This window comes from Centroberyx gerrardi, chromosome 5 (genome assembly GCF_048128805.1).
Source record: "Centroberyx gerrardi isolate f3 chromosome 5, fCenGer3.hap1.cur.20231027, whole genome shotgun sequence".
In the NCBI taxonomy this organism is placed as follows: Eukaryota; Metazoa; Chordata; class Actinopteri; order Beryciformes; family Berycidae; genus Centroberyx; species Centroberyx gerrardi.
In genome coordinates this window covers 12,644,408-12,668,557 of record NC_136001.1, presented here as the reverse complement: position 1 = coordinate 12,668,557, position 24,150 = coordinate 12,644,408, and the positions used below count along the sequence as shown (strand labels likewise).

At 41.6% G+C, this 24,150-nt stretch overlaps 3 protein-coding genes across 6 annotated transcripts; 1 reads left to right on the top strand and 2 right to left on the bottom strand.

Annotated features, from left to right (window-relative positions):
- Positions 1–2,578: 2,578 nt before the first annotated feature.
- ncoa5 (nuclear receptor coactivator 5) lies at positions 2,579–14,932 on the bottom strand. 3 transcript variants are annotated; one of them, XM_071903841.2, is made up of 12 exons: positions 14,830–14,932; positions 13,191–13,268; positions 11,862–12,134; positions 11,458–11,565; positions 10,302–10,365; positions 8,079–8,372; positions 7,846–7,970; positions 5,053–5,182; positions 4,666–4,865; positions 4,134–4,338; positions 3,924–4,015; positions 2,579–3,739 (listed from the first exon to the last, which is right to left on the bottom strand). In XM_071903841.2, exons 3-12 carry the CDS (start codon positions 12,028–12,030, stop codon positions 3,105–3,107), a joined length of 2,022 nt encoding a protein of 673 aa, XP_071759942.2. In that variant the 5' UTR covers positions 12,031–12,134; positions 13,191–13,268; positions 14,830–14,932; the 3' UTR covers positions 2,579–3,104. The 3 variants fall into 3 exon arrangements, with proteins under 3 accessions (XP_071759942.2, XP_071759943.2, XP_071759945.2); XM_071903842.2 differs by having other exon boundaries at positions 7,852–7,970; XM_071903844.2 differs by lacking the exons at positions 11,458–11,565; positions 11,862–12,134.
- A 349-nt stretch (positions 14,933–15,281) lies between these two features.
- On the bottom strand, positions 15,282–19,335 carry LOC139915246 (uncharacterized). 2 transcript variants are annotated; one of them, XM_071903791.2, is made up of 3 exons: positions 19,173–19,335; positions 16,516–16,747; positions 15,282–16,292 (listed from the first exon to the last, which is right to left on the bottom strand). In XM_071903791.2, exons 2-3 carry the CDS (start codon positions 16,709–16,711, stop codon positions 15,613–15,615), a joined length of 876 nt encoding a protein of 291 aa, XP_071759892.1. In that variant the 5' UTR covers positions 16,712–16,747; positions 19,173–19,335; the 3' UTR covers positions 15,282–15,612. The 2 variants fall into 2 exon arrangements, with proteins under 2 accessions (XP_071759892.1, XP_071759891.1); XM_071903790.2 differs by lacking the exon at positions 19,173–19,335 and adding an exon at positions 17,818–18,197.
- Positions 18,586–23,520, top strand: LOC139915314 (F-actin-capping protein subunit alpha-2). The gene is made up of 10 exons (XM_071903902.2): positions 18,586–18,686; positions 20,576–20,639; positions 20,765–20,816; positions 20,933–20,996; positions 21,141–21,347; positions 21,446–21,525; positions 21,681–21,759; positions 21,866–21,937; positions 22,252–22,314; positions 22,452–23,520. Exons 1-10 carry the CDS (start codon positions 18,648–18,650, stop codon positions 22,590–22,592), a joined length of 861 nt encoding a protein of 286 aa, XP_071760003.1. The 5' UTR covers positions 18,586–18,647; the 3' UTR covers positions 22,593–23,520.
- The last annotated feature ends 630 nt before the right edge of the window (positions 23,521–24,150 follow it).

The window sequence follows — 24,150 nt, the reverse complement described above, 5'->3', positions numbered from 1 at the left end:
CTGCAGTCAGAGACACTGTAACCTACTATAGTGTTGTCTTTTGTTGTACACTGTTCTATCACTGTGGACAAAGTCTTAGAGTTTTGTAAGATTATGTGCAATATTGTTCTCACATGGGTATTTTGATTTCATTTTGTCACAGCTATGTTATTGTTATTTCCTCTTTTTTTTCATTTATACAACTGGCAGTGTCAGCTGTCAGTTATTTCATCTGAATGTTTGTCACCAGGTCTTACGGACCATAAAGATCTAAAGTGTTCATCCCAATTGTGGCTGAGACAGCGAAGCACTTTACACTGAGGGGGCTCTCTGTGATCAGAGGACAGTCTGCAGGAGCCAACCTGCTCTGTACAGACTATCCCACAGTGATCTCTGGTGGCATGGGTGTGTATTACAGCCAGCTGTGGAGGTCTGAGACCGCATATACTATCAAGTATAAGAATATTCCATCATCTCACTGCAGTTTTAAACTGCAATAAACTACCTACCTGTTGATTTTGTTTACATATTATCACTTAAGTATATTCTAGGACATTTTGGCATGTGTCACATTCTTTCCTCAGTCTTTCCTTTTTCTTGCCAAACTTAAAAGAATCATAGTAACTGTTAAATTTAGTGCTTGTCACTCAATCTGTGAGGTGAGCCTTCCCAACATCCACCCCCCACCCCCAAACCCCTGGCCTCCCCCTCCCACTCACAAATCCACCCCAGCTCTGTACTTATATGTGATTGCAGTATAATTCTGAAAAATGATCAAAGAATATAAAACAAGCGCTTCCAATTCTGGTACTGGCTCTGCTTGGACGACACGAGATAGTCAAAACGAAACCAGCATGTTCCTCATTCCCAGCTGATCCATGAAATAGATCAGATCCTTCGCCTGCACAACTGTAGCATGAGACAAACCTGCCGGTGATCATTACAAAGTCTCCATCCTCAAATGGATATTAAGGGCTCTGAAACACATCTGTTACCGGGTTGAGGAGGCTTTCCTTTCAAGACACCAACAGAGAAAACACAAGAAATCACAAATTGGTATGCAGTGCCTCACACTAGCTTTTGTTAATCAGAGAAAGCTGAGATGTAGATACATAGGCTGTAGCTGAGATAAGATACACAATGTCATCCCCATCAGTATCCTCATACAAGCAGCAAATCTGTGATTTTGGAGGTGATACAACAGCTGCATTTACATTACGATCTTTCTGGGAGTCTGATGAGAAAAATTGAAGATGCTATCCATGCAGTGCAAGCAGAGCCATATTCCAGTTATGTTGTGTAACTCAATGCATGCATGCAATTACCCTGAACAAGGTGTAGTATTGAAAATATATTGGGTGTTTGTGGTATAAAAAGTATTTTGTTCATATCGGTTTATTTAAGACACATTTCTTTTCAGTAGTATGAATTGTTCGCTATCTTTTCTTTTTGACTGGCCAATCAGTGTATCCAAGATGAATGAATATTATTAGTTAAAAGTACAAGATTCTATTTTTTAATGGTAGATTTTTGTTGAAAAGGTCCTCTCACATTGTTGTGTCAATTGTGTCATATATCTGCAGATAAACTGATTACCAAAGTATATTTCAGTTAACTACACATATGATAGGTGTGAAAATGTGTACTCAAGTGAATTAGACACAAACTTTTTAGAAAGTACTTTTGCCTTCATGCAAAAATGCCTCACCTGTTCTTTGAATAACCTGTTTGCCATTTTCAGTTAATATAAAAAAGAAACTATTAAATTTGTTTCAAAGGGTTTTAAAAAATAGAAAATTGGGAGTGCTTAAATATGCCTGCACATCCAAAGTTTTAACAGGAACCAGACAAAAGTAGAAAGGCAGCAATGTCCGCTCGCTGTCAAGTGTTGAGGACATTCCTTTCTTTTCTCACATAAGAAGTCACTAGGTCAGTTGTAGTTCTATTGAGTCTATTAAATATATCCATTACCAATCACCTCAATGGGTCTTTCTGTAGGCACCCAGAGAGCCATTAGTGCTTTCTGGCTTTTAAAAACACAACATTTAATTTAATAAACAATGCCTCCGCTCCAGAGGAGCCTAATTACGGTTTGTGTTTAATTCACTGGAGTTGTGGGAAACATTTTGTACGAATGCTTGAAGTGGAATGGATGTAGATATAGATGATATATACAGTATACACACACAAGTATCAAATTCACTAATATGAAAATGTTTTTCATTCAGAACCTTTCATTACTCTTCCTTGATACTGTACCTAGTCTTATGGTAAAGCCGTAGTGTGTTCCTTTCAGTTCTGTGGGGGTGTGTATGTGTGTACATGTGCACTTGTAACTGCTGGGGGCAGGGGTGGTGTGGGCAAGGGTGGGAGGGGGTTATGTGTAAATAAATAAAATACAGTTAGTGTGGAGGTGTTTATTTTTTGTGTCAGTGTAAGTTAAATATTCTAAAGAAATTAAAAAAAATGTATTATTCTCTATTGTGTTTCATGGTACATTAAAAAGAGGAAAAAGTAGTTTTATCTTACATTTCAAATGCTTATATCTCTATGGCTTCTGGCGATACCCGTTCCATTTTATAGATTTGTCAGCACAAAATGCAATAAACCAATACCATTTTATTACAGTAAATGTGTTTGAGTCTTCAATCATGTCTTGTTTAACAATGAAAACAATGTTCCAAATAAAAAAAAAAAAAAGTTTGCAAAACAGTTTCGCTGTGCAAAACTACATCACAACACAGTATCAACAGAGATCATGGATGGGAAAGAGAACTCAGGAGTCCATCATGAACCAAAAGATCCTGTACACATGCAATGCTGCCTAATAGTTGAACTCACAACTACGAAGACTGAATAATAATCTCTGGTTAATTATTACTGAAAATGCCAGACCATCAAATAGTCTCAATAATTCACTAAGTTTAAACAATTGAGCACAATATCCAGAATAAAAAATGTTAATTAAAAGCATTTACAAATACGAAGACTGAAACATCTGTCTACATTCGACCTATACACACAGCTGGTGAATTCACTGAACGGAAATTGATGTGTGGTCTGTTTGGATCAGAGGGAGTGGTGGGCCTCACATTAGGAGGCGGGATTCATTCACTACAAAACCATCAGTAATGTCGGGGATACATGGACATGGGCGGGGCCTGGCCCATGCCGGGTCCCGGCCTGGGAGGTGGCGGCTGCGACGACCCGGAACCCACCAGGTGGTTGAGAGACGGTCCGCTCTGAATGAGGGTGTCCAGGGCTTTCTGGACACTTGGGTTGTCAAAATTGATGCCTGAAGCGGAACTGGGGGGTCTCTGTCCGCCCGGCGCAGCCGGCATGCGGCCCGGCGGGATGCCGTACCCCTGGGATCCACCTGGAGGAGGGCCGGTCTGGGGCATGGAGGGGCGGGCCCCTAACATCTGAGGGCTCTGGGAAGGGACCGGGAGGGCCGAGGAGTGGGACATGCCTGCAGGCTGGTGCTGGCCCATGGAGCCGTAGCCCTGGGACTGGGAGGACATGGAGGAGCCGGCCGAGGGGGGCGCACCGCCGCCTGTTGACGCACCGGCACCGCTGTTGAACAGGCTGAGGATTTTAGCCTGCAGCTCCTGCTGATGGCTGGGGTTGGGTGGGGCGTTTGAGACAGGCGGCAAGCCGATGTGGCTGGACTGGGGGGGAGCGTGAGTGGAATGGGATGGAGGCGGCAGCACTGTGGACGGGGGCTGACCTTCGTGGTGAGAAGCTGCGGACGAGACTGCAGCTGTAGGTTCATAAGAGAACAATTACTAAGATTTGCTGCTCTGCAGACAAGTGTATTGCATTCAATGGAAGGACTAAAAAAATCTTCCAACAAGTGGGTATTGAATCCCCCTGCATGGTAATAATTCCCTTGAAATTCTACCTTGGCAGAACATTATGATACCTATTGAGTAAGGAGTGCTTACCTGCATGAGGGTCTGCACTGCTTCGTACCATGCGTGTTCTTTTGTCCTTCAGGTATGCAACAAGACTATCCAGTTCCTCTGGGGTTACAAATCTACCAAACAGAGAAGACAGTTATTCTATAACACTCAAATTGAGGACCCATTTTTACTAGTTAATCCAAGAAACTACATAACTTTTCTTCACAAATACAAAGACATTAAACCAGGTACCTGCTCTCTGACAGCAATGTGATGGTGGTCAGCAGGGAGATGGGGTGGCTCTCTCTGTCCGGCTCCCTGAGTAGCACATCGTCGGCCATCTTGGCAGCCTTCCTGGCAATCTCCTCCCGCTCTTTGTCGCGATGTTCCACTTTGTAGGCGTCATAGTTGTGGGCCACCAGCATCATGGCATCCTGCATGGGCATGTTTCGATGCTCTAAGGCAAGGAGTACACAACGTTAGAATGCAAAAAGTGAGAAGAAAAAAGGACTAACCAACTTATTTTAGAAGTGGTCATTCAACATAGAATTACCACTAACTTACAAGTTTCTACTGAGGTTTCTACAGAAGACGGCCACATGAAAATTTTGAGTTCTGAGATTAATCTTAGAGATTCTGAGAGTAAAGTCAGAATTTCAGATTAATCTCAGAACTCAAAAATATTTTTCACATGTGGCCCTAATCCTCTTCTGCAAGTTTCAACAAATGTCCCACTAACAAATAAGCACATACTGTTGTGTTGTGCTGTCCTGTCTTGTCTTACCTTGCGGTGTACCAAACAGGATGTTAACTGTGCAGGATCGGTGGACCTGATGCTGCTGGGTAATGATGATGGCAAAGGGGGTGCGGGCACGGCCAACATCCTCCAGCGCCTGGGTTAGTGATACTTCTGTGTTAAGGAAGATGAGGTCCACCACCATGCCCAGATCACGGACCTTCCGCCCGACCGTCTCTGCATACTCCCTACAGTTGTTTTTGAAGCACAAGCACAGACACACAGACACAGACACAGACACAGACACAGACACAGACACACACAGGAGCAATATGAAATGAACATGCTATGTAGTTGTCGAATATTATGCACAGTGGCCCCTTTGGTCCAAGTGCTGTGTTGTAACGGCCCACAAAGGACAGAGAGTGGGCATACTTCTGTGCTTTGTTGACAACAATTACGGAGCAGTCAACAGGACGGTCGGTGTCGTAACGCCGCTGGAGTTCTTCATAGTACTGTCGATACAGTTCGTTACGCCGGCGCTCCTCTGGACGACTACGATCATCTGGAGTTGGGGGTGGAAAATCACATGTAAATATATTTGCTTCATTTGACAATTCAAAAACACCTTCCCATCACATCAAGGGAAAGATTAGTAATGTCACACGATAGGCAGAAAACAAAAACAGGGGGTTCACGTGATGCTGTCACCCTGAGCAGTCGACCGTTGCTGAGCTCCCACTACTACTGAGCTATATCTGATTATTTACTTAATTTTACAAAGTTACAACCGTACAAAAGTTTGTTTAACAACACCCAGGCGACATGCCTAATCCTAAAGCCGCTAAATCCGCGACGAACAAGCCTCTTGAAGAGCAAGAAGCGAAAAAGAACGTGCCAGCTAGCAAGGAAGCTTTGCCAGCTAGCAAAGGAGCTTTGCCGCAAGGGACACCTGCCGTTGATGCTGAGGCCCTCGCTATGGACATATCTCAGAACGTTATTGAGAAAATAACACGGCTGGAGTCTAACACAAAGCGCATCACGGAAGCTGAGAGCTGTGTATCAGCAGCGGAGGATAACGTGACGGCCTTGGAGTCCAGGCTGACGGCCTTGGAGTCCAGGCTGACGGGCTTGGAGTCCAGGCTGACGGGCTTGGAGACCAAAGTGCGTGTCCTGACGGAGAGGAGCATTGATATGGAGGGACGTAGCCGCAGAGACAATATTTTAATTTACAACCTCAAAGAAACCGCAGAGGGCAGACAGCCGGTTAAGCTTTTTGAGAGCTGGCTACCCACTCTGCTGGACCTGGAGACCAAGCGGGGCATCATTAAAATTGACCGTGCTCATAGGACCCTCGGTCCGCCAAATTCTGACCGGCCCCGCGCAGTGGTTATCAAGCTGCACAACTCGAGGGACAAGCTGAGGATTCTCGCCGCGGCCAAGGAGAAAGGACCGCTGACACATGAGGGACAGAAAATATTCATCCGACAGGACTTAGCAGCCGGAGTCAAAGAAATGCGACGCGCGTTCAATGGTGTGTGCGAACGGCTCATCCAAAAGGACATGCGGTTCTCTATGCGCTTCCCTGCTACTCTGACCTTTTCCCACGGAGGAAAAAAACACTTGTTTCGTTCACCTAAGGATGCGCTTGCTTTCCTGGACGGACTGAGCTGAATCGGAGGTGATATGACATTCCAAAGACACGCACACTCTGCTGAATGCAGTTACTGTTTATTTCTGGATAGCTTATGCAAAGGTATGTAGATAAATACTCTGTGGGTGGAGAGGTTTAAATATTGTTTTCATGTCGTTTCAATACGCAATATTCAGGGTGTTCCCTCACAAAAGAATTGGTGCGGTTCTGAAGGGTAGTGGGAGGTCCTTTACTGAAATGTGGTCTCCTTTGCTTGACTACTTATCTAGGGAATTGACTCGGTTATTGCTGAGGGGCCAGGGCTCCTTGCAATGGCCACACCCATCCAGAATAGACTCATAAGTGTCTTTCTCTTCCATTTCGTTGCTTAAATACTGCTATGTTTTAGTGTTTTAACTCAACTTAATTCTACTTCTTGTATCACTGTGTACTATTGGAAAATGTTGATGTGACTATTATATATGGCTACACTAATCAATGTGTCTGTATGCAGGACAATATGGGGGAAAGCTTCTGTGTGTAATGTCAAGGTGAGGGAGGGGGGCAGTCAGCTGGGAGATTTCTCTGTTGAGAATGGATGGATGGCACTATTTTATTTTTATTATTCTTATTTGATTTTTTTGTTGTTGTTTTTTTTCCTTTCGTTCTATCTGTGTGTTATTGATATGATGGCAAAATGTATAACTTTTGTTTCTGTTGAAAACCAATAAAATTCTGTTAAAAAAAACAAAAACAAAAACAAAAACAAAAACAGGTCATGAGAGTGTCCGCTGGCATTTTGATAAACCGGTTAAAAAACCGGTTATTCTGTGCTGCAATCTACACTAGGCATTTGTGATGGACGTTTTGAAGTCCATTTTTTCATGCCATGGGCGTGAATGAAATAGCCTCTTCTTGTTACTACTAGGCTACAACCACGTCACAATCACAATAAAGAAAAATATACATGGTGTATATCATGTACCATCCTGTCACTTTTTGTTATAGCTTACATTAGCCTATCCATTTAATACAACAAAACCAAAGTATGCATGATTGAAGTGAGTGAAACTATGTTGACTTTAAAAACTGTTAACATTTATGCGCTGTGGTAGCATAGTGTTGTTTTTACACGTTGACTACAGTTAGAAAATCTACTAGTTAGAAAATCACCAAGCTACTTCCTGGTATGTGAATGTACCGTGCAACACCATAGAGCTGGCTCATGCTTGTGTAGCTTCTACCATACTGCCTGGTGTACGAGCGCACCCTGTATTTCCCTCAGAGCCCTGCATGGCCTAAAGAGCACATACTGTAACCCCTAAGCAATGCACATTGAAAAAAGAGTTACACACAAACAAACCCAACCAACCAGCACCTAATTAAAACACATAAACCTCACCATCTAATCCAACATCATAATTTTTTAGGGACATAATGTGAATAATGTGGAAAAAATGTACTATTTAACTGTATTAAACTACAAAACATTCTATGCTGATTAACTCAAATGCCTGCAATATAATGGGTAGTATAAGAACTCAAAACACTTTCTCTTGGCTCCTAAAGACAAAGCTTAAAAGTTAAAACGTAACCCATGCCTTCTGGCTCACGGCGTCCGTTCCATGGATCTCTGTACTGGTCCCTGTAGGGATCCTCCTTCTTCCGGTAATAGTCTTCTGCACCACTCCCGCTGCGGTAGTATCGATCATACTCATCTCTACAATACATAGACATTTCAGGTTCAATTAAGTATGTAACCACTTCACCACTAACAGGGCTTTGTCTCTTCATTGTGCTAACTGACAGACCGAATTTCATGATTCACCTGTATGCAGGATCCCGCGGGTCGGGCCTGGGGTCCTTCTCTCTGCTCTCAGAGCCGCGGTAACGGGAATCATGGTCACGGGGGTGGCCGCCTGGCCTGGGCTCCCGACCCGGCTCCCGACCCGGCTCCCGACCCGGCTCCCGACCTGGCTCCCGGCCCGGTTCCCGACCCGGCTCCCGGCCCGGCTCCCTCCCATCACGGCTGTCCCGGGGCTCACGTGCATCACGGCCATATAGGGGCGAGCGCGAACGGGGCCGGCTGTCCCGGCTGTCCCCATAACTGCTGTACGGAGCCCTAGGAAGAAAAAGAAAAATTAGTGCAAGGGTAGAGTTTAGGCTGCTAATTAAAGAATTACAAAACACTACCGGGGAAAAGAAAAAGAGTTGGACTTATTTGCAACACACAAGGTAATATGATATGAACTTCTGTCCACGCGATTGGGAGGACAGTGGCTATATTTGGTATTCCAAACGTGATGAAATTAATCTACGTTCTTTTTGATTTGAAAAAGTAGCGGAATTTTATTTGAGAGCAACACATAGCAGGTCTAGTGTTCGCATGTGGGACTAGCGCAGCAGATCGATAAATGCTACCAATTCGATCCCAGGAAAGAGGTGGTTCCGACAATACGGTCCCATTCAAAATAAATCTTGAAAGTGTCCAGTGATCCATGTGCGCAAAATGTCAAGTTGCCAACCATTTTACACCGTTTGACCTTTGTTTTGACCTTGTCAAAAGTTTTTTTCGCACAAGAAATTAGCAAAATTTCCATGAAGAAATGATTTGCATTTTGTCCGAAGCGAACAACACTCCCATGCTGTATTTAAAATAAATTTGAGGTTAAAATACATGCTTGAATTTTGCTCAAGAAATTTATAAAAATTCTAGACACCTTGTGTCATAGTTACTAACCTCACCTTGCAGAATTTTCTAAGTTTGACTCAAAAGGATAATAAAAAAGGATTACATTCAACATTTGGACTGCATAATCAAAAGGAACTGCTACTTGTAAAGCTGCCAATGATTTTAGCTGTAATGGCTTTTATCTTTCAGCAAAACATTTGAAGTAATTTTTCACAAATTTAACATTTTCTCCTTAAATTGAAAGTCAACATATTCCAATTACATGTCGCAAAAATTAATCCAACTAATTTACAAAATTCAAATTCCAAAGACTTTTTAAAACAAGAATGAATAAATTGCAAATAAAATCTTTCTGACATTGTATAAAGAGGCTGTGCATTGGAATGCAATTACCACAAACCAATCCGTTGCTTTCTACTGCAAAATCACAGAGTATAATATAGCGCACAACAAAAATTTAAGATTTAAAGCTGCAATATGCAACTGTTCCACATTAACATTACTAAGGATATACATTCAAATACAGTGTGTTTTCCTACGTGTACATGCCTAAATCCCCCCCAGTTTCCCTGAAATTGGCTTTTCAATGATGTGCGGGACGTTTTGGGGCGTATACCATTTCCTGTGGGCGAGTATCATGTGGCCGTGGTCAGCAGTGAGATGGGTTGTGGCTATCAGGTGAGGCTTGCGGCCACATCCCAGGGAAGTCATAGCAGCAACAGCAATGGCGGAAAGCAGTAAGCAACGAAAGTTGCTAAACACAAGGAGCTAAACACGCGACAGAAAGACCCGTTCACGTCGATGATACTTTGTTTTTATTGCAGATTTCCTGCATTCACAGCCTGCTTTGTGAATGCCTGTGGTGGGCTTTGCAGATGCCATTTCCTCAGCCACAGGCTAGATACAGTTTCACGGTAGACAGCTCATCAAGATAAAGGCTAAGTTTTGGGGCGTGAGCCTGCTGCACTGATTGGCAGGACTAGCATTACACTTTGCTTCCTTGAGGCGAAAAGTTGCATATTGTAGCTTTAAGATGCAGAGCAGAAAGAAATCACGCAAAGAACACAAAAGTAGAAAAGCCATTAGGTAAAAATCTTTGAGAGACAAAGACACTTGAAAATTACATTCGTATGGCTCTTTGCTTTTATTTCAACAGACCTGGAAATTTAAAATAAAGAGGCGAAATATGGACTCTGACCCTCACAGAATCGCGAACCCATCTAATAGTACTTCAGTTTCCGTCAAATTGCTTGCACCACTGGTGGAAATGACAGCTGAAAAAAATGAAATGCGCTTTATTTTTTTACCCGACCCCCTGAGGCGTTGGTAGTTCTTCACACCCATTTCGCGTTACTTTACCTTCGTGGAGGGCTCTGCTGGGATTGAGGTTTAGCTTGCCGTCGCTCCACTGCCATATTTACATCTGAAAATAAACCAATCCAAATGTTGAACATAACAGTGACATGTAACTCTGCGTATGTGTTCACGTAGAATGGATTGGCCGCGAAAACACTTCCACGATCCAAATGAAACAGAGCTTCATAATTCCAAGCATGAAAATCCAAATTGGACGAGGTGTCAAAATGCTGCATGTCAATTCTGCCGGACTGAGTTTGAGAAGGACAAAAACAAAATGAATTCCTTTTTTCCTCTCAAAATTGGCTCAACCTTGGAACGCATTTTATTCAACATTCAAAAAAAATAAAATAAAATATTGCAAATTTGGCCGACCTTCGGAAGCTACTACACCACACCACCTTTGTAACAAAAAAGATGTTCATCCACTAAACAAACAATATAAAACCAGAAAATCAGATTCAAAAAGCTTTGCCACAATTTAATATTGAATTTGTTTATTTGCTTTGCATGCCAATAATAATGCAATGTGTCTACAACCTACAACAACAAAAAGTTGAAGTAGAAAACTGCGTCTGTAATAATGCACGTGGTCCTGTATGACACCGGTCTGATTTTTGTCACTCGCCAACCCCTGCACTCAAGCTTTTTTTTATGAGATGGATGCCTACATGTTCATTTGTAATGTTTAGGCTATACTATATGTGATGAGCACTGGCTGTGGAAATAATTTTCCTCCTTGGAGAACAATTATCCATCTAACTATCTATCCATCTATCTATCCATCCATCCATCCATCCATCTTCCTTACAGTATAAAGTTCATTGCATTTACACATGAGCTTTACAGAACATTTATTGTTAAAAACACAGTTGAGGGCTGTATTTATTCAGAACTAAATGCGAGGGATTCTTTCCACAGGCATCTCTCTCTCTCTCTCTCTCTAATACGCAACAACCAAAATGTTAACACTACACACAACCACATAACTATTGTTAATTTTGCACTAATATCCGTCAGGCTCTATTCTCTGTGTTTACTTTGTTCGTTTGCTTTTAGGTATGCATGTTGCTTGCTTGCCTTTCCTTAGAGATAACACAAATAAAAAAAGTTTATCTTCTTTGGCTGGGCAGTCACATCTATTGCGGTTAAGGCTTACCTATTTTATAACCTTTATATATTCGACCCTTTTGGCCCGCCTTTGCAGCTTCGGCTTCCTCAACGCGCTCAAATTGTACAAATCCAAACCCACGGAACATGGACACGCCTGAAAAAGGAACATTTCAGTGGTACAGACTTGTGATACTTTTTAAAGAATATTTTGGATCATCCAGCAAATCATCACTACATGCTGGCATTTCAGGAAAAACAAGATTAATGGTTACTCGGATGATACTACAGATTTACATGCACTTGTCTTCAAATTTTTCTTGTTTAACCACTACGTTGGAAAATACCATAACATTTGTAACAATCAGGGACAGTTTCCTTGATGTAAATTATTGTCAAGAATTAAAATTGACAACTTATCAATCCCTTAAGGATATTGTGTTGATTACTGACCGACTATCTTCCCATATGGATTGAACAGGTCTTCCAAATCCTTCTTTTCCATGTCTGAGGTCGGCAAATTCCCGACAAAAATCCTTCTCTCCAAATCTCTGGGATCATTACTGCTGCAGGAGCGTGAATAACGGCCAGGTGATGCGCTGCGGCTTCTTCTGCGAGACATGACTAGATCCCAAAGCGGTCTTGTTTCCTTCTTCGTATGTCTTAAATGCTTGAAAAAGTTTGTTTTGTTCGTTTATGTGCGTCTTTAAATCGTCGTCCACGATCCTGAAAAATGTCAGTGAGGCAACAGAAAAGATAAATTCCATGGATGGATAAAATGTTTCAGTGGAGCAAAAGTACCAGGTACAAGTGTGACCAAAAATCAGACATTAAAATTCAGACTCTGACATCACAAATTAAAATGCTGAGCCAAATTCATTATCAAATGTTATTTGATGCACTCTCGATGCACGGCTCAATCGCAAATTCCTCCTAAAGCTCAGATTCTGAAAACAAATATAAAATAAAAAAACAGCCGAGAAGTTGTATTCTGTATTTTGAGTATAACAAAGGAAACTGCAAATAAAAACTTAGTACGAAAGGTAGTCGATTTATTACGCTTCTGTGCAATTTTCTCTCACGTAGAGATGTGAGGCAATGCGTCTGAATAAACAGAAGAGCCCAACGCACAATGCTGAAACGATTTCCATTCTGAGAACTTTGTCCTGACAGTATTTTGCAAATAAATATCCTAGTGAATAAATAAACTGTAACATTATTGTTGGAGCATCTCGGTGCACCTAATCAAGTTCAGTTTGGTGAGCACGCACAATTTCATCGGGAAAACGATGGTCAGTTGGACCTATAAGCTTTTACTAAAAAAAAAACCAACTGTACGGACATCTCCCAAAGATGTCGTCATCCCAAAATTGAAACAGGAAAGTGCGGTATTGTTCAAGTCTTCCTCTTCCCTCAAAACGGTAAAATGTAAATGTCTGTACGAAAATTGCATTGATGAAATGAAATCATGGGCTCATGGTCACCTTGAAAATGTCAAAATTCAAACATTTCCTTTGGTCAAACAAACAAACATTCTTTAGCAGTTCTTCAGAGTATTTTGGAATATTTGTGTTCTTTTCGAATAAGATGGACGTCATAACATCAAATGATTACAGCACAAAGGAATCCTAGAGGTTTTCAGTCTGGACGCAGATACATACCAAACAAATGCCACTTAGAAGTCAAAGGCTTTAGGCTGGATTTAGGCTGTTTTCGTGTCCATAGAGAACTGCTAATAGCATAATCTATATCATGCTGTTCAGGGCGCAACCCCATACATACCTTAACTTGAGCCTGGGTGCCCTGGATTCTGTGTCCACATAATTCACGATCTGAAGTCTCTAAAGGGTCTCAATAACTCTGTAAAAAAAAAAAAGATAAATACACGTCAGTGTGGATTAAAGGGGTAAACCACAGTGAATCAGCTTGGAAAGGTGTTATTCGGATGTGCTAAGACGGCTGAAGTAGCATTCATATTACAGTGACTATTACCTCCCATAGTCAAAACTAAAAGAAGTGTCAGCCATGATCCGGTAGTCCATGATACAATTGTGTGCAACCTAGAACTTGACCATTCACAATAATTGATATGACTTTGTGAACACATAAAATTGTCTGGATTTTAAAGTAAGTTTTTAATTAAACCCTTTTGCAATGAAGACCATCATGGATGCTGTCTCAGTCAACCTCCCTGCCGCACCACCACTTCATTCTCTTTGGGATAGTTCAGTTGCGTGACATTAAGGATTGTCAACAGTCTTAGAGCTACTGTTTCTAGCTCAAGAAGACAGTTGTTATGGACCATAAATACTGGTTGTCTGCCCCATTCCCTGACAAAAAATTGCAAACTGTTAGACTGAATTGTATTCAAAGTTACAGCTCAATGAACACAAATAACTGATCTGATTTTATTGACTTGAGTGATACTTGCACTGATCAAGGTGGTTTGAGTTAGCAACTAAATTAAATCTTGTTATCTCATTTATTATGAAAGAAAGGTCAAAAATACAGTAGATTCAGTCATTGTCTATTCCCAAGATGAGCTAAGCTACTTTCTGGTGTGCTTTCTGGTTCTTCTGGGCTCACTGCAATCCAGGAATTTTGACATTTGTTTGTCAAAGACAAATTTCAAATTTCCTTCGGAACAATAAAGTTTGCACGATTTGTTATGGACAAATTCTGATGACTTCCTGTCTTTCTGTGTACGTTAGGCTACTTTCTGTCTGGGATATCTCTAGCAATGAGCGCAGCTTAAGTGTGTAGTTAAATGCAATTCATATTATGCGGCACATGGGGTGGACTAATGTTATGTTACACCTAAACATTATGCTAACCTTAACCTAGCTAACAGGGTCTAGTTGGGTCTTAAACGACTCATACCGCCAGAAGTGTACAAGCAGAGAAATTTACTTGTGTACGTTAATTGCGTTTTACACGTTTATTTTTTCTGTCTGTGGTGTCTCTGAGGATCGAACTCCCTTAAATAAATCATACAGCATACATGCTATCTAACTCATAACTCTGAATATTAGGTTTTAGTCACTTCATAATGGAGTCAACTACACCAAGCGCGCCAGCAGTATTGCAAATGGCGAGACACATGGTTAACGTTAATCACACAAGTTATGAATCTTGGACATTTCCATTATTCGCATAATAAAAATAGTAATGTTAAATGCTTGACTTCAGGTCCTTGCTTCATTTTTGCATTATGTGGTGTAGGATAAAATCGACCCTGGTATTTATCTTACACGTAACGTTAGTTTCGGCTTACAGTGGCTAGCTAACGTTAGCCAGATTAGCCGTTTACACAACCTAGCGGCCTGCCTTCGTCGGTGTAGTTAGCTAGCAAGATAGTGAGCTACAAGCCTTCATCTCGCATTCTACTATATTGTGGGTACCTCAGCGATTTTGCAGTTACCTTCAACGTGTATTTTTCTGTCGCTGTTTTGACTTGCTCAAGGCCACGGAATAGGTCGCCACACCGCTTCCTCACTCAAGCTCGTCTCCTCACAATGATCTTCTTCTATGGTTATATATGGTTACTATTAAATACACTACTGGCTACCTACTGCCACCTAGTGGTCAGTAGTAAGGCAACACTGGATTACATCCTCCACTCTCCATGAGCAATCAAGGTTATGTCAGTCAGGTAAAGGAATACACCCAGTATTTGTGCAAACCAGGGGGGGGATGTCATTTCCTTTCGTCCCTCATCAAACTGCATGTTGAATTTGATGGCACGTCTAACGTTAAGTACAGCTAAAACTGTGATTAAGTTTTATACTATAAACTGTTTTTATGCATACAACTCAGTATTGATGCAAACAGTAGTAAATGCTACACAGCCACACACATAAGATTTACTGGACACAAATTTGCAAAATTTATTCTAAGGCAAAAAGAAAAAGACATCCAACATTGTATACAATGCATATCTGTCACCAGTTTCTCCCACTTGATTAGCTTGTCCTCCTGTAAAGCAGTTGAGGAAATTGGTTAAACTCACGCCTCTGGTAAAAAATACTATCCTTTCGGCTAACTCAGGAACACGCTCAAAGTTGGACTGACTGGTGGCGTGGACATCTATCATGCTGTCAGGCACAGGACTCGAGCTTTCGAGGCTATGGACAGACTCGTGCTGAGGGTCAGCTGCAGTCACTGATATTATGAATGACACCTGTAACACTTAAACTGCTCTAGTCTACGGCGTCACCATCTCTACATAGGCCCCATCTACACCAATGGTGGCTTGTAAACAATCTACTGCTGCCACGGCCGCCTGTCCCACTGCTGCAGCGTCCTGCTCGAGTCTTTTTTTCTTCATAGGGGTCATCTTTCTCAGACATCTTAACGACGGCAGCGGTTGATTCTGCGCCCTCAGCAGCATGTATCCCTTAACTCCACATGAGGCCCGTATTTGCCTCGCCTTCTCCATGGTCTCACCGGACCACTTGACCCCCCGGCCGCTCTTTCGCCCGAGTCTCGCGAGCTGATTGCCGTTGAACACTTTCTCAATGTTCTGGATGAGGTTTTGTTTCTCTCGCTCCAGTTTGTGTTTCTCTCGCCTTTCATTCACAACAGCTTTGAGCAGCATCGCTATTCTCTCATCCTTCTTTCGGATTATGTCCTTCAGATGCGCTATCTCGCAATCCGCCAAGTTAGTGTTTTCCGCAGGTGTAGGCTCTTGCACCACAGGCCCTCCAGACTCGCACTGCTCTTCAGTCTCTTTCGACTGCGGTTCTATTGACGTTTCACATCGAGCCGTCGCAAGATCCTCGTCGTCCAGTGGACACAGAAAAACACAATGTAGAGGGAGTCCGAAGGATTCAGGTTTCAGTATGTTCTCTCCAGGGTCGTCGTCCATATTGAAGAGGAGGTCTCCTGCAATGGAGCAAACTTTATTGTGAAATGATATTGAAATACAGAATTATCACTCTAACATCATAAATACAAATGAGAAAGTAGCTTATGTTTATAGGGTATCTTTTATTTAGCCATGATTTAACCAGGTAGTCCTATTAAGATTATCTGTTTCAAGAGTAACTTTCTCTGGTTTTCTTTTTCCTTAGTCTTGTTCAGGATGTTAAGCAACTTTTGTTCTCACCACTGTCTTCCTTTTCTGACGGCCCCTTCTCAGAGCTCTGGCTGTAGGAGTGTTCAACACTGTGTCTCTCTGGCAGAGGAGAGTGGACCAGCGTTTTGGTCAAATTCTCCACTATCTGGCGTAGAGTCTTATTTTTCTTGAAGTGGGTGAACTTGGTTGGTATAGCATTGGGCTTCAACTTCCGTAGGTTGTCCATGCGTCTTGATTCATACTGTGACTCCTCAAAGTGGTCCTAAGCATAGGAGAATACATGATTTAGTTATGTTTCACAGCCAGCAACATGCATGCTTAGATTAATATGACAAAACAGATTAATCACTGGGTAAACTCGAAGATACTGACAGAGTTTGACCAAACTGTACAAATTTGAGCACCTTGTTGCCGCCACTTCTCTGGACCCAATTAGTGTTGGCTGCCTTTGTAGAAATGTCTTCCATAAATTTGGCAAGGTGGGACGACCAACATAGTAAAGATCTGCTGATAAAGCAACAGCCATGGAGCAGAATAACATGGCTGCCACTGAAAACAGCAAAGTTTAAACTCGCTTAACCAGTGGCTCTGGACAAACCTGTGAAATAAACCAAGGAAATATCTAATTTCTAAGCAAATACAATTCTCTACTCTGTAATGGGACTGTGGCAGATTTTAAGTGTTTCTGTAAATACTGACAACATGAGAAATGTTCTTTGACAGTCATGGCATGGTGAATACAGAATTTTAACAATGTTGTCATGGAAATTAATATTATTTCATTTGCGGCAGAGCCAGTGATTAAAAGAGCCATTTATGCTTTTGCAGTTTTCAGTGACATCAATGCTAGTTCCACCATCTTGCTTGATGGCCGTTGCTATGGAACCAGTGATTCTATGGCAACTAGTCTTTAGAATGCTTGACATCTCAGCATACTGATGATGTGGGAGACATTTCTACATGTTTTGTAGCCAACACGTCTTGTTTCAAGAGAAAAGTGTCACAACAAGACGTCCACAGTACAGCCTGGTCAAACTCTCTCTGGCTGTTATTCATGGACAACTGCCACTGTTTGGAACATTCAGTCAAACGATGTCTTTGCCATGGCAACACAACCAGCGCTCTGAATCGAACGCACAATTCCAATGCTTATTTCCATGACAACATTATCAAAATCTTCTATGGCAGCCATCTTAGTGAATCAGCCAAATAGCCAATACTGATTTGAATGATTCTGATTCTATAAATTCAACTTCGGTGGTCACTGCACTCTCACATGAAGTACTGAGGTTTGTGGGACGAGATCAAGGAAATCTGGAGAAGGCGGATCACCTCGCACAGCCTCGACCTGTCGTGTGCTTTCCAGTTGCGCCTTCCAACCATTTTCTCCCAGATTTCTCTTCTTACGGGATCACGGGGGAAACAGTGTAATTTCTTCCCCTTCTCGTTGCGGCTAGAACAGCCTGTAGCCGAACAGCCTCCCATGTTGACAATCCCTCACTTTTATCTGACTCGGAGCTAACACACGCGAGTCACTTTTCTTCCAACTGTCAAACGACTGTTCCGCCTTGATCTGGCAGCAGCCACACAGATACACCTTCAGGTCACTGGCTTTCTAACCAGACACCGAAAATTATGAAACACGTGTTGTCAAAACCGTGAACGTTTCCACTATCCAGTCACGCCACGGGTGAATCTGTTGGTTTGTTGCTCCTGTGATGGCCCATTGTCACGTGACGACTGACTTCTTCCTGTTTAAGGACTGAGGGTTGCCAGATTGGGAATAAACTTCAGCTTTTATATGAATTTAACGTACGATCATCATCCAGTTTAATTCTGCAGAAAAATGAAGGCAATGTTAAGGTTTATTTCCAAAATTGCTGTGCTTAAACTTAAAAATATATTGTCTACTGTCTCCAGGTATTTTGTCATAATGTATATCCTTTATGTTGGTCAACAGTGTGTTCTCATGGCATGAATTAATTTGTTAATTAATTAAACTATCAACTGATCATATTTATTTATATTCAGTAGAAATGGAGTAAACAGATCCCATCCCGAGATAGCCAAGTTTTTCCGGTTTGGGCTCTCGTTGTGCTGGGAGGAGTCTAACATACCTGGCAACACTGACGGCCGCTTTGTTAACAGTTCAATGAGCCAAGATGGCAGATTTCGAAGATCAGCTCAACGATGAAGAGAAGGTATTACCTTATCGATTCATATTCTGACATTCTGTGTCCCATTCCCTTATTCTTGAAGACAGCAGCGCTGTGGAAACTTTACCAGATAGCATGAACTGCCAAACGTAGCACAGTAGCTGTCTATCGGCAGGGCTAGCAAGCAAGCCTGTCTGGTTAAGCTAATCAGCCAGACAGTGTTAGATTTGACAGTTCAGAGTTGTGCCTTGCATTTTGTTGTGCACAAACACAGTATATGTAATCTAGGGCTATCTTCGATCGATAGCAAATTTAGGTTGTTATCAGTGCGGCTGAGATTGATGTCTGTTTTAGTGTGACTATTAATTTATAATAGTTAAGTTATAACTGGTTAGCTAATGCTAAATCAAAGGAAGTCGAGCTACTTCCTGCATTGACAGTATAATGACATTGCACAGGCAGCAAAACACGCCCCACACCCAGTTTACCTAAAGTGATATTGATAACCTCAGAAGTTAAAGTCAAAATCACCTATGTTTCTTTCGCTTGCAGTTTTCTTTTATCGTCAACTTCGTTTGACTTCTGACATTCATTCCCTCTGGGTGTTATTAGTGGGCTTGCAGGGACCGGTGTGGTTGCCTATATCATGCAGCTACATGTTGTAAAATAACGCATTGCATTCCTAAGCCCTAAATTATTGGCCACCCTAATGGTGCGACCAGGAGTTCACATCACATAACTACAAGAAACCTTTGTGGGATAAGTAACTCGCTATAATGAAAAGATTGAAATACATCTTTAGAATTTTCCTCGGTTATCTATTTAAGATACTAAGTACATGAGATGTAGGCTAATAATATGAACTGTACAATGGAGAGGCTTGTCCCGAGCCCGAGAATGCTTTCCGGGCAAGATGAGCATTGACGTTTAGCCTACTTGTGCAGACATCTGAAGAAAAATGTCAGTGTCACTGAATGGAACAGTGATTATTCAGGAACACAATAAATCTAGGTTACTCATTGTGATACCATTCTGCACTTTCAGCTGGACAATAACTCAGCCCATATGTAGGTCATTGCCAGCTGCAGCCTCAAGGCTAAATAACCTTGTCTGTCTGACAGACTGCATCATTGGCACATTCATCCTACGATGTGCCAGCAATGACAACAATGGTATGCTGTAAAAGGATGTAGGATTGGCTAAAGAAATGATTGATGAAAAGAGAGGGGGTATTACCTATTTGTGGACAGTAAAGTTTGCTTCCATTCAAGTATGGGCTGCTTTATTATTAGGTAACCGATACCAATACCCTGCTGCTGACTACCAGTACTAGCACTAGTACCTGCCTAGGTTAACATAATATGGAGCCCCCTCCCTTCCCACATCTTCTCCACTCTGAGGCTTTGACACCACATGCTTACACATGCATACTGGCTGCTAAGAAAAGCCCTTGGGCAACAGATCCCGCCTGCCATCTAAGGAGTGGCCAAAATAGAGCTAACAAGCCTGGTGCCAAGAAAGTTAGCTGACAGCTCTCTGCTTCACTCTAGCGGCTATGTGCTGCTTTTTCACTTCTCATAGGTATCACCTATATCCCAAAAGGGAATTGGCTAGATTTCCCCAAAAAAAAAACAGATAGCAGAGTGGCATAGTGATTAGGGAGACTGTCCTTATTCTGCACCGCTAGAGTGTCCTTGAGCAAGACACTGAATCCCTACCAGCTCCAGGAGTGCTGTAGCTGAACCTGAGCTTTGACCTCTGACTGTGTGTGTGTATGTGTGTGTGTGTGGGGAGGGGGGGGCTTCAGGGATCAATAGAGTATCACAAAACATAGATAAATAGACTACTAGATAGAGTGATAAGCCTCTTCGTATTTACCATTGTGTTAGCTTTATTTTTATAATGACAATAGACAATATTTTATTTGTTTTAAGGTCCGAATTGCAGCTAATTTTGTGATCCATGCTCCTCCAGGAGAGTTTAACGAAGTCTTCAATGGTGAGCCTTCTTTGTGATTGAAGCACTTTTTAAACTATCAGTACCATTTTTAGCATTACCCGCAGTTAAATGGCTGTACAAGTGAAATTGTTAGGCTAATGCTTACCGTGCATTCTTGTTTTCAGATGTGCGACTACTGCTCAACAATGATAATCTTCTCAGAGAGGGCGCGGCTCAGTGAGTTTAATTTGTTTCTTTTTTTTAATATAGCAAAATAATGATGCATTGGATGGGCATGCAACTTGAGTGTGTTTGTATGTATGTGTGTTGTTTTCCTCTCTCTTTGAATACAGTGCCTTTGCCCAGTACAACATGGATCAGTTCACCCTTGCCAAAATCGATGGATATGAAGATCAGGTAAGCCTTTTCTAAAGATTTATTTAGATCATTTTCTTTCCTTTTAACCTGTTAAAATGTAATCGTTGGTATATATTGTAAGCATCAGTTGCCCAAGTTCATAGTAAAGAAAGTGTCTCTCTGTCCCTCTGTCTTCCCCTGTAGGTCCTGATAACGGAGCATGGAGACCTGGGTAATGGCCGCTTCTTTGATCCTCACAACAAGGTGTCCTTCAAGTTCGACCACCTGAGGAAGGAGGCCAGCGACCCCCAGCCCCATGAGGGTGAGGCAGCCCTCAGGTCCTGGAGAGACGCCTGTGACACTGCGCTCAGGGCCTACGTCAAGGAGCACTACCCCAGCGGAGTCTGCACTGTAAGATCACTCTTCCTGTCTGCACCGTGGCCGTCGACGTCTGGGGCGTTAACACCGAACGACTGATCACCCACCTATCATGTTCTTGTCTGTCTCAGGTTTATGGGAAAACAATTGATGGCCAGCAGACCATTATCGCTTGTATTGAGGGTCATCAATTTCAACCTAAAAACTTCTGGTAAGTTGATACAGGATATTGATCTCATTGTAATCTTGCTGATCGATCTGATACAGACAATTATGTTGGTCTAGCCTAGAGTTTATGATGTATTGTTGCGTCAGCTTTATTGAGTGCACATGTGGAGTGTACTGTTCTACATTTTCTGTTCCCAGGAATGGTCGCTGCCGGTCTGAATGGAAGTTTAGCATCTCCCAGTCTACAGCGCAGGTGGTTGGAGTCCTGAAAATACAGGTATATTGAACTGAAGTGATTATCGGGTCTGGGAGACTAGCTGTGGAGTCAATTTTGTTTTAATATAGTGTGCATCTCTCCTGCATGTTTTTTAAAAAAATCCCAGGTACATTATTATGAGGATGGAAATGTCCAGCTGGTCAGCCATAAAGATATACAGGAAGCACTGACAGTGTCTGTAAGTATGTTTTGTCTATTTTTTTTTTTTTTTAAACTCTTAAGTGGTACAGAGGGGAGACACAGATTCCTGCTAAACCATTCTCTATATTTGCATTTTCTCAAGACGGGAGTTTTAAAGGAAAGATTATTGATGTTTATAAATAATCCAAGAACCAAGTGGAAATTAGTATTATTATAATTAGATGGACAAATTTGTGCATTTTATGAGTAACTTTACGATTTTATTTATGTGTGTTCAAATTGGTCAACTTTTGTCAGACAAAATTGTTTGACTCGAGTCACGTGTTTTTTTTTGTTTGTTTTTTTGGGCAGAATGAGAGCCAAACTGCAAAGGAGTTTGTGAAAATTATTGAAGATGCAGAGAATGAATACCAGGTATGAATGAATTATGAATCACAGGACTTTACTCATATAATTCATATAATTCGAAGTAACAGATCACATCATGGTACAACTTGTTCATAGTTGTAGTAGGGAGCATGACTGAGATGTTTCTCTTCTTGACTTTTCAGATGGCCATCAGTGAGAACTATCAGACCATGTCGGACACCACGTTCAAAGCCTTGCGCAGACAGCTCCCGGTCACCCGCACCAAGATTGACTGGAACAAGATCCTTAGCTACAAGATTGGCAAGGAGATGCAGAATGCTTAGAGGACAGAGTCTGTCAGTGTTACTTTGTGCAAAGACAAACTGATTGGGGGAAATCAGAAATGGAGGCATAACTAAGCTGATGCTCGCGCAAAGATGTGTGATATAATGTGTCTGTTATCTCTTTCTAAAGAAAGACATACATTTTTTTTTTTTTTTTTTTATTTGGTTTTTGCCGGGGAATGACTGCTTCCGTTGAGCACTAAGAGGTGATGCCTTCATTTAAAAAGGACTTTGAGCAGTGTAACTGTAGCTCATTTGCAAACATATTATTTTAAACAAATAATGCCTTTAGTGACACTGTGAAAGTTTGGGTCATTCCCTGCCATACACATTCTCACAGACACACACACATTTTATATACACACACTGTTCTGACCCCTCAATGCTTGAAATGCCCCCCCTCCCTCAACCCCCATGACTTTCATGTAGCAAATATTTTACTCTCTCTATAAAACATGACTCTCGTACCCTTCAAGAGCTTCCATTGAATCACTTGTTTTTTTTGTTTCTTTTTTTATCAAAATGGGCAAATATGCAACTTGATATCTTATCTGACTGGAAGGAGACTTGACAGCACTAAATTATTTGGCTTCTAATTGAGTTGAGAGATTCCGGCTTTATGTGTATGTGTCACTCCGGCTGCAGGGATGTAAGCCAGCAGGACTGAAAAAGCGTAAATGTCTTCTCTTTCCCATTCACTGACTAGATTTTGCCTTCCTCCTCCCTGAATTGGGAGTTTCAGTTTGTTTGTTTCTCTCTGTCATAGAGAGTTACTGTGGTGAGTCGATATGCCCTCTCTACACCCCCTGGACTTGAAAAGTATAGGTATCCCCCTGCCCGCTGTTTGCCTTTAGCTTTTGCTATATTTTTTATACAAAATGTAAGTACAGACATTTATTATTCAAAAGGAATAAAAAGTTGCACCAAATATTATCTTTTAACTATTGTGATCATTGGTGTTTTACATCATGTGTGGAGTTCGGTTTTAAAAGAGCCTGGGTGCCAAATGTGTATTTTGTTGGGTGGCTGCATTGATTTGTTTTGCAAATGTGTTATGCTTTGCAGTGACATATTATCAAAATAGAGAATTCAGCTGTACCATGCAGACCAACTTAAGGAAAACCAATTGGAAAAAATGGCTTTTTAATGAAGCACACATAGGGATGCAACTGAATATTGTGCATTTGTATAATATTTCATCTGTATTGGTTATACATTTTTTGTGTCCAACAATGTCCATAACCAACTATGTCAATGAATAATATACCTTATTCTGCCATTTCTCTGTGTGCGCTGTGGAGTTTTTGTGTCAACATTTAGTTCATATCGAGAGCTGGGAATTATAAAGGTTCTATCTGACTTTTATCTGCATATTCATGCTCTTTGAATGTTTCTTTATGCTTGTGTGGTGTTATTTTACAAAAATATATAGGCTACTTCTGGGGTTACATATTGAAACAAAGTACATAACAGTTTTGCAAGCTGGTGTGATGGAACCTTATAACTCCAAGCTCACAAAATGTCAGTTCCATTGAAAGTAATCCAATCAGTTTATGCA

Bases quoted from the DNA above. Each gene is read 5' to 3' on its own strand.
- ncoa5 (XM_071903841.2), bottom strand. From the start codon at position 12,030: ATGTCTCGCAGAAGAAGCCGCAGCGCATCACCTGGCCGTTATTCACGC. The intron at 10,366-11,457 runs GTAAGCCTTAAC...GTTTATTTTCAG, and splicing joins ATATAAAGGTTATAAAATAG to ATGTAAATATGGCAGTGGAG. The intron at 8,373-10,301 runs GTAAAGTAACGC...TTTTCTTCCTAG, and splicing joins CAGCAGAGCCCTCCACGAAG to GGCTCCGTACAGCAGTTATG.
- LOC139915246 (XM_071903790.2), bottom strand. From the start codon at position 17,970: ATGGGAGGCTGTTCGGCTACAGGCTGTTCTAGCCGCAACGAGAAGGGG. The intron at 16,748-17,817 runs GTGATCCGCCTT...TCCTATGCTTAG, and splicing joins ACAGGTCGAGGCTGTGCGAG to GACCACTTTGAGGAGTCACA. The intron at 16,293-16,515 runs GTGAGAACAAAA...GCTCCATTGCAG, and splicing joins GTCAGAAAAGGAAGACAGTG to GAGACCTCCTCTTCAATATG.
- LOC139915314 (XM_071903902.2), top strand. From the start codon at position 18,648: ATGGCAGATTTCGAAGATCAGCTCAACGATGAAGAGAAG. The intron at 20,997-21,140 runs GTAAGCCTTTTC...CTTCCCCTGTAG, and splicing joins TCGATGGATATGAAGATCAG to GTCCTGATAACGGAGCATGG. The intron at 21,348-21,445 runs GTAAGATCACTC...TGTCTGTCTCAG, and splicing joins ACCCCAGCGGAGTCTGCACT to GTTTATGGGAAAACAATTGA.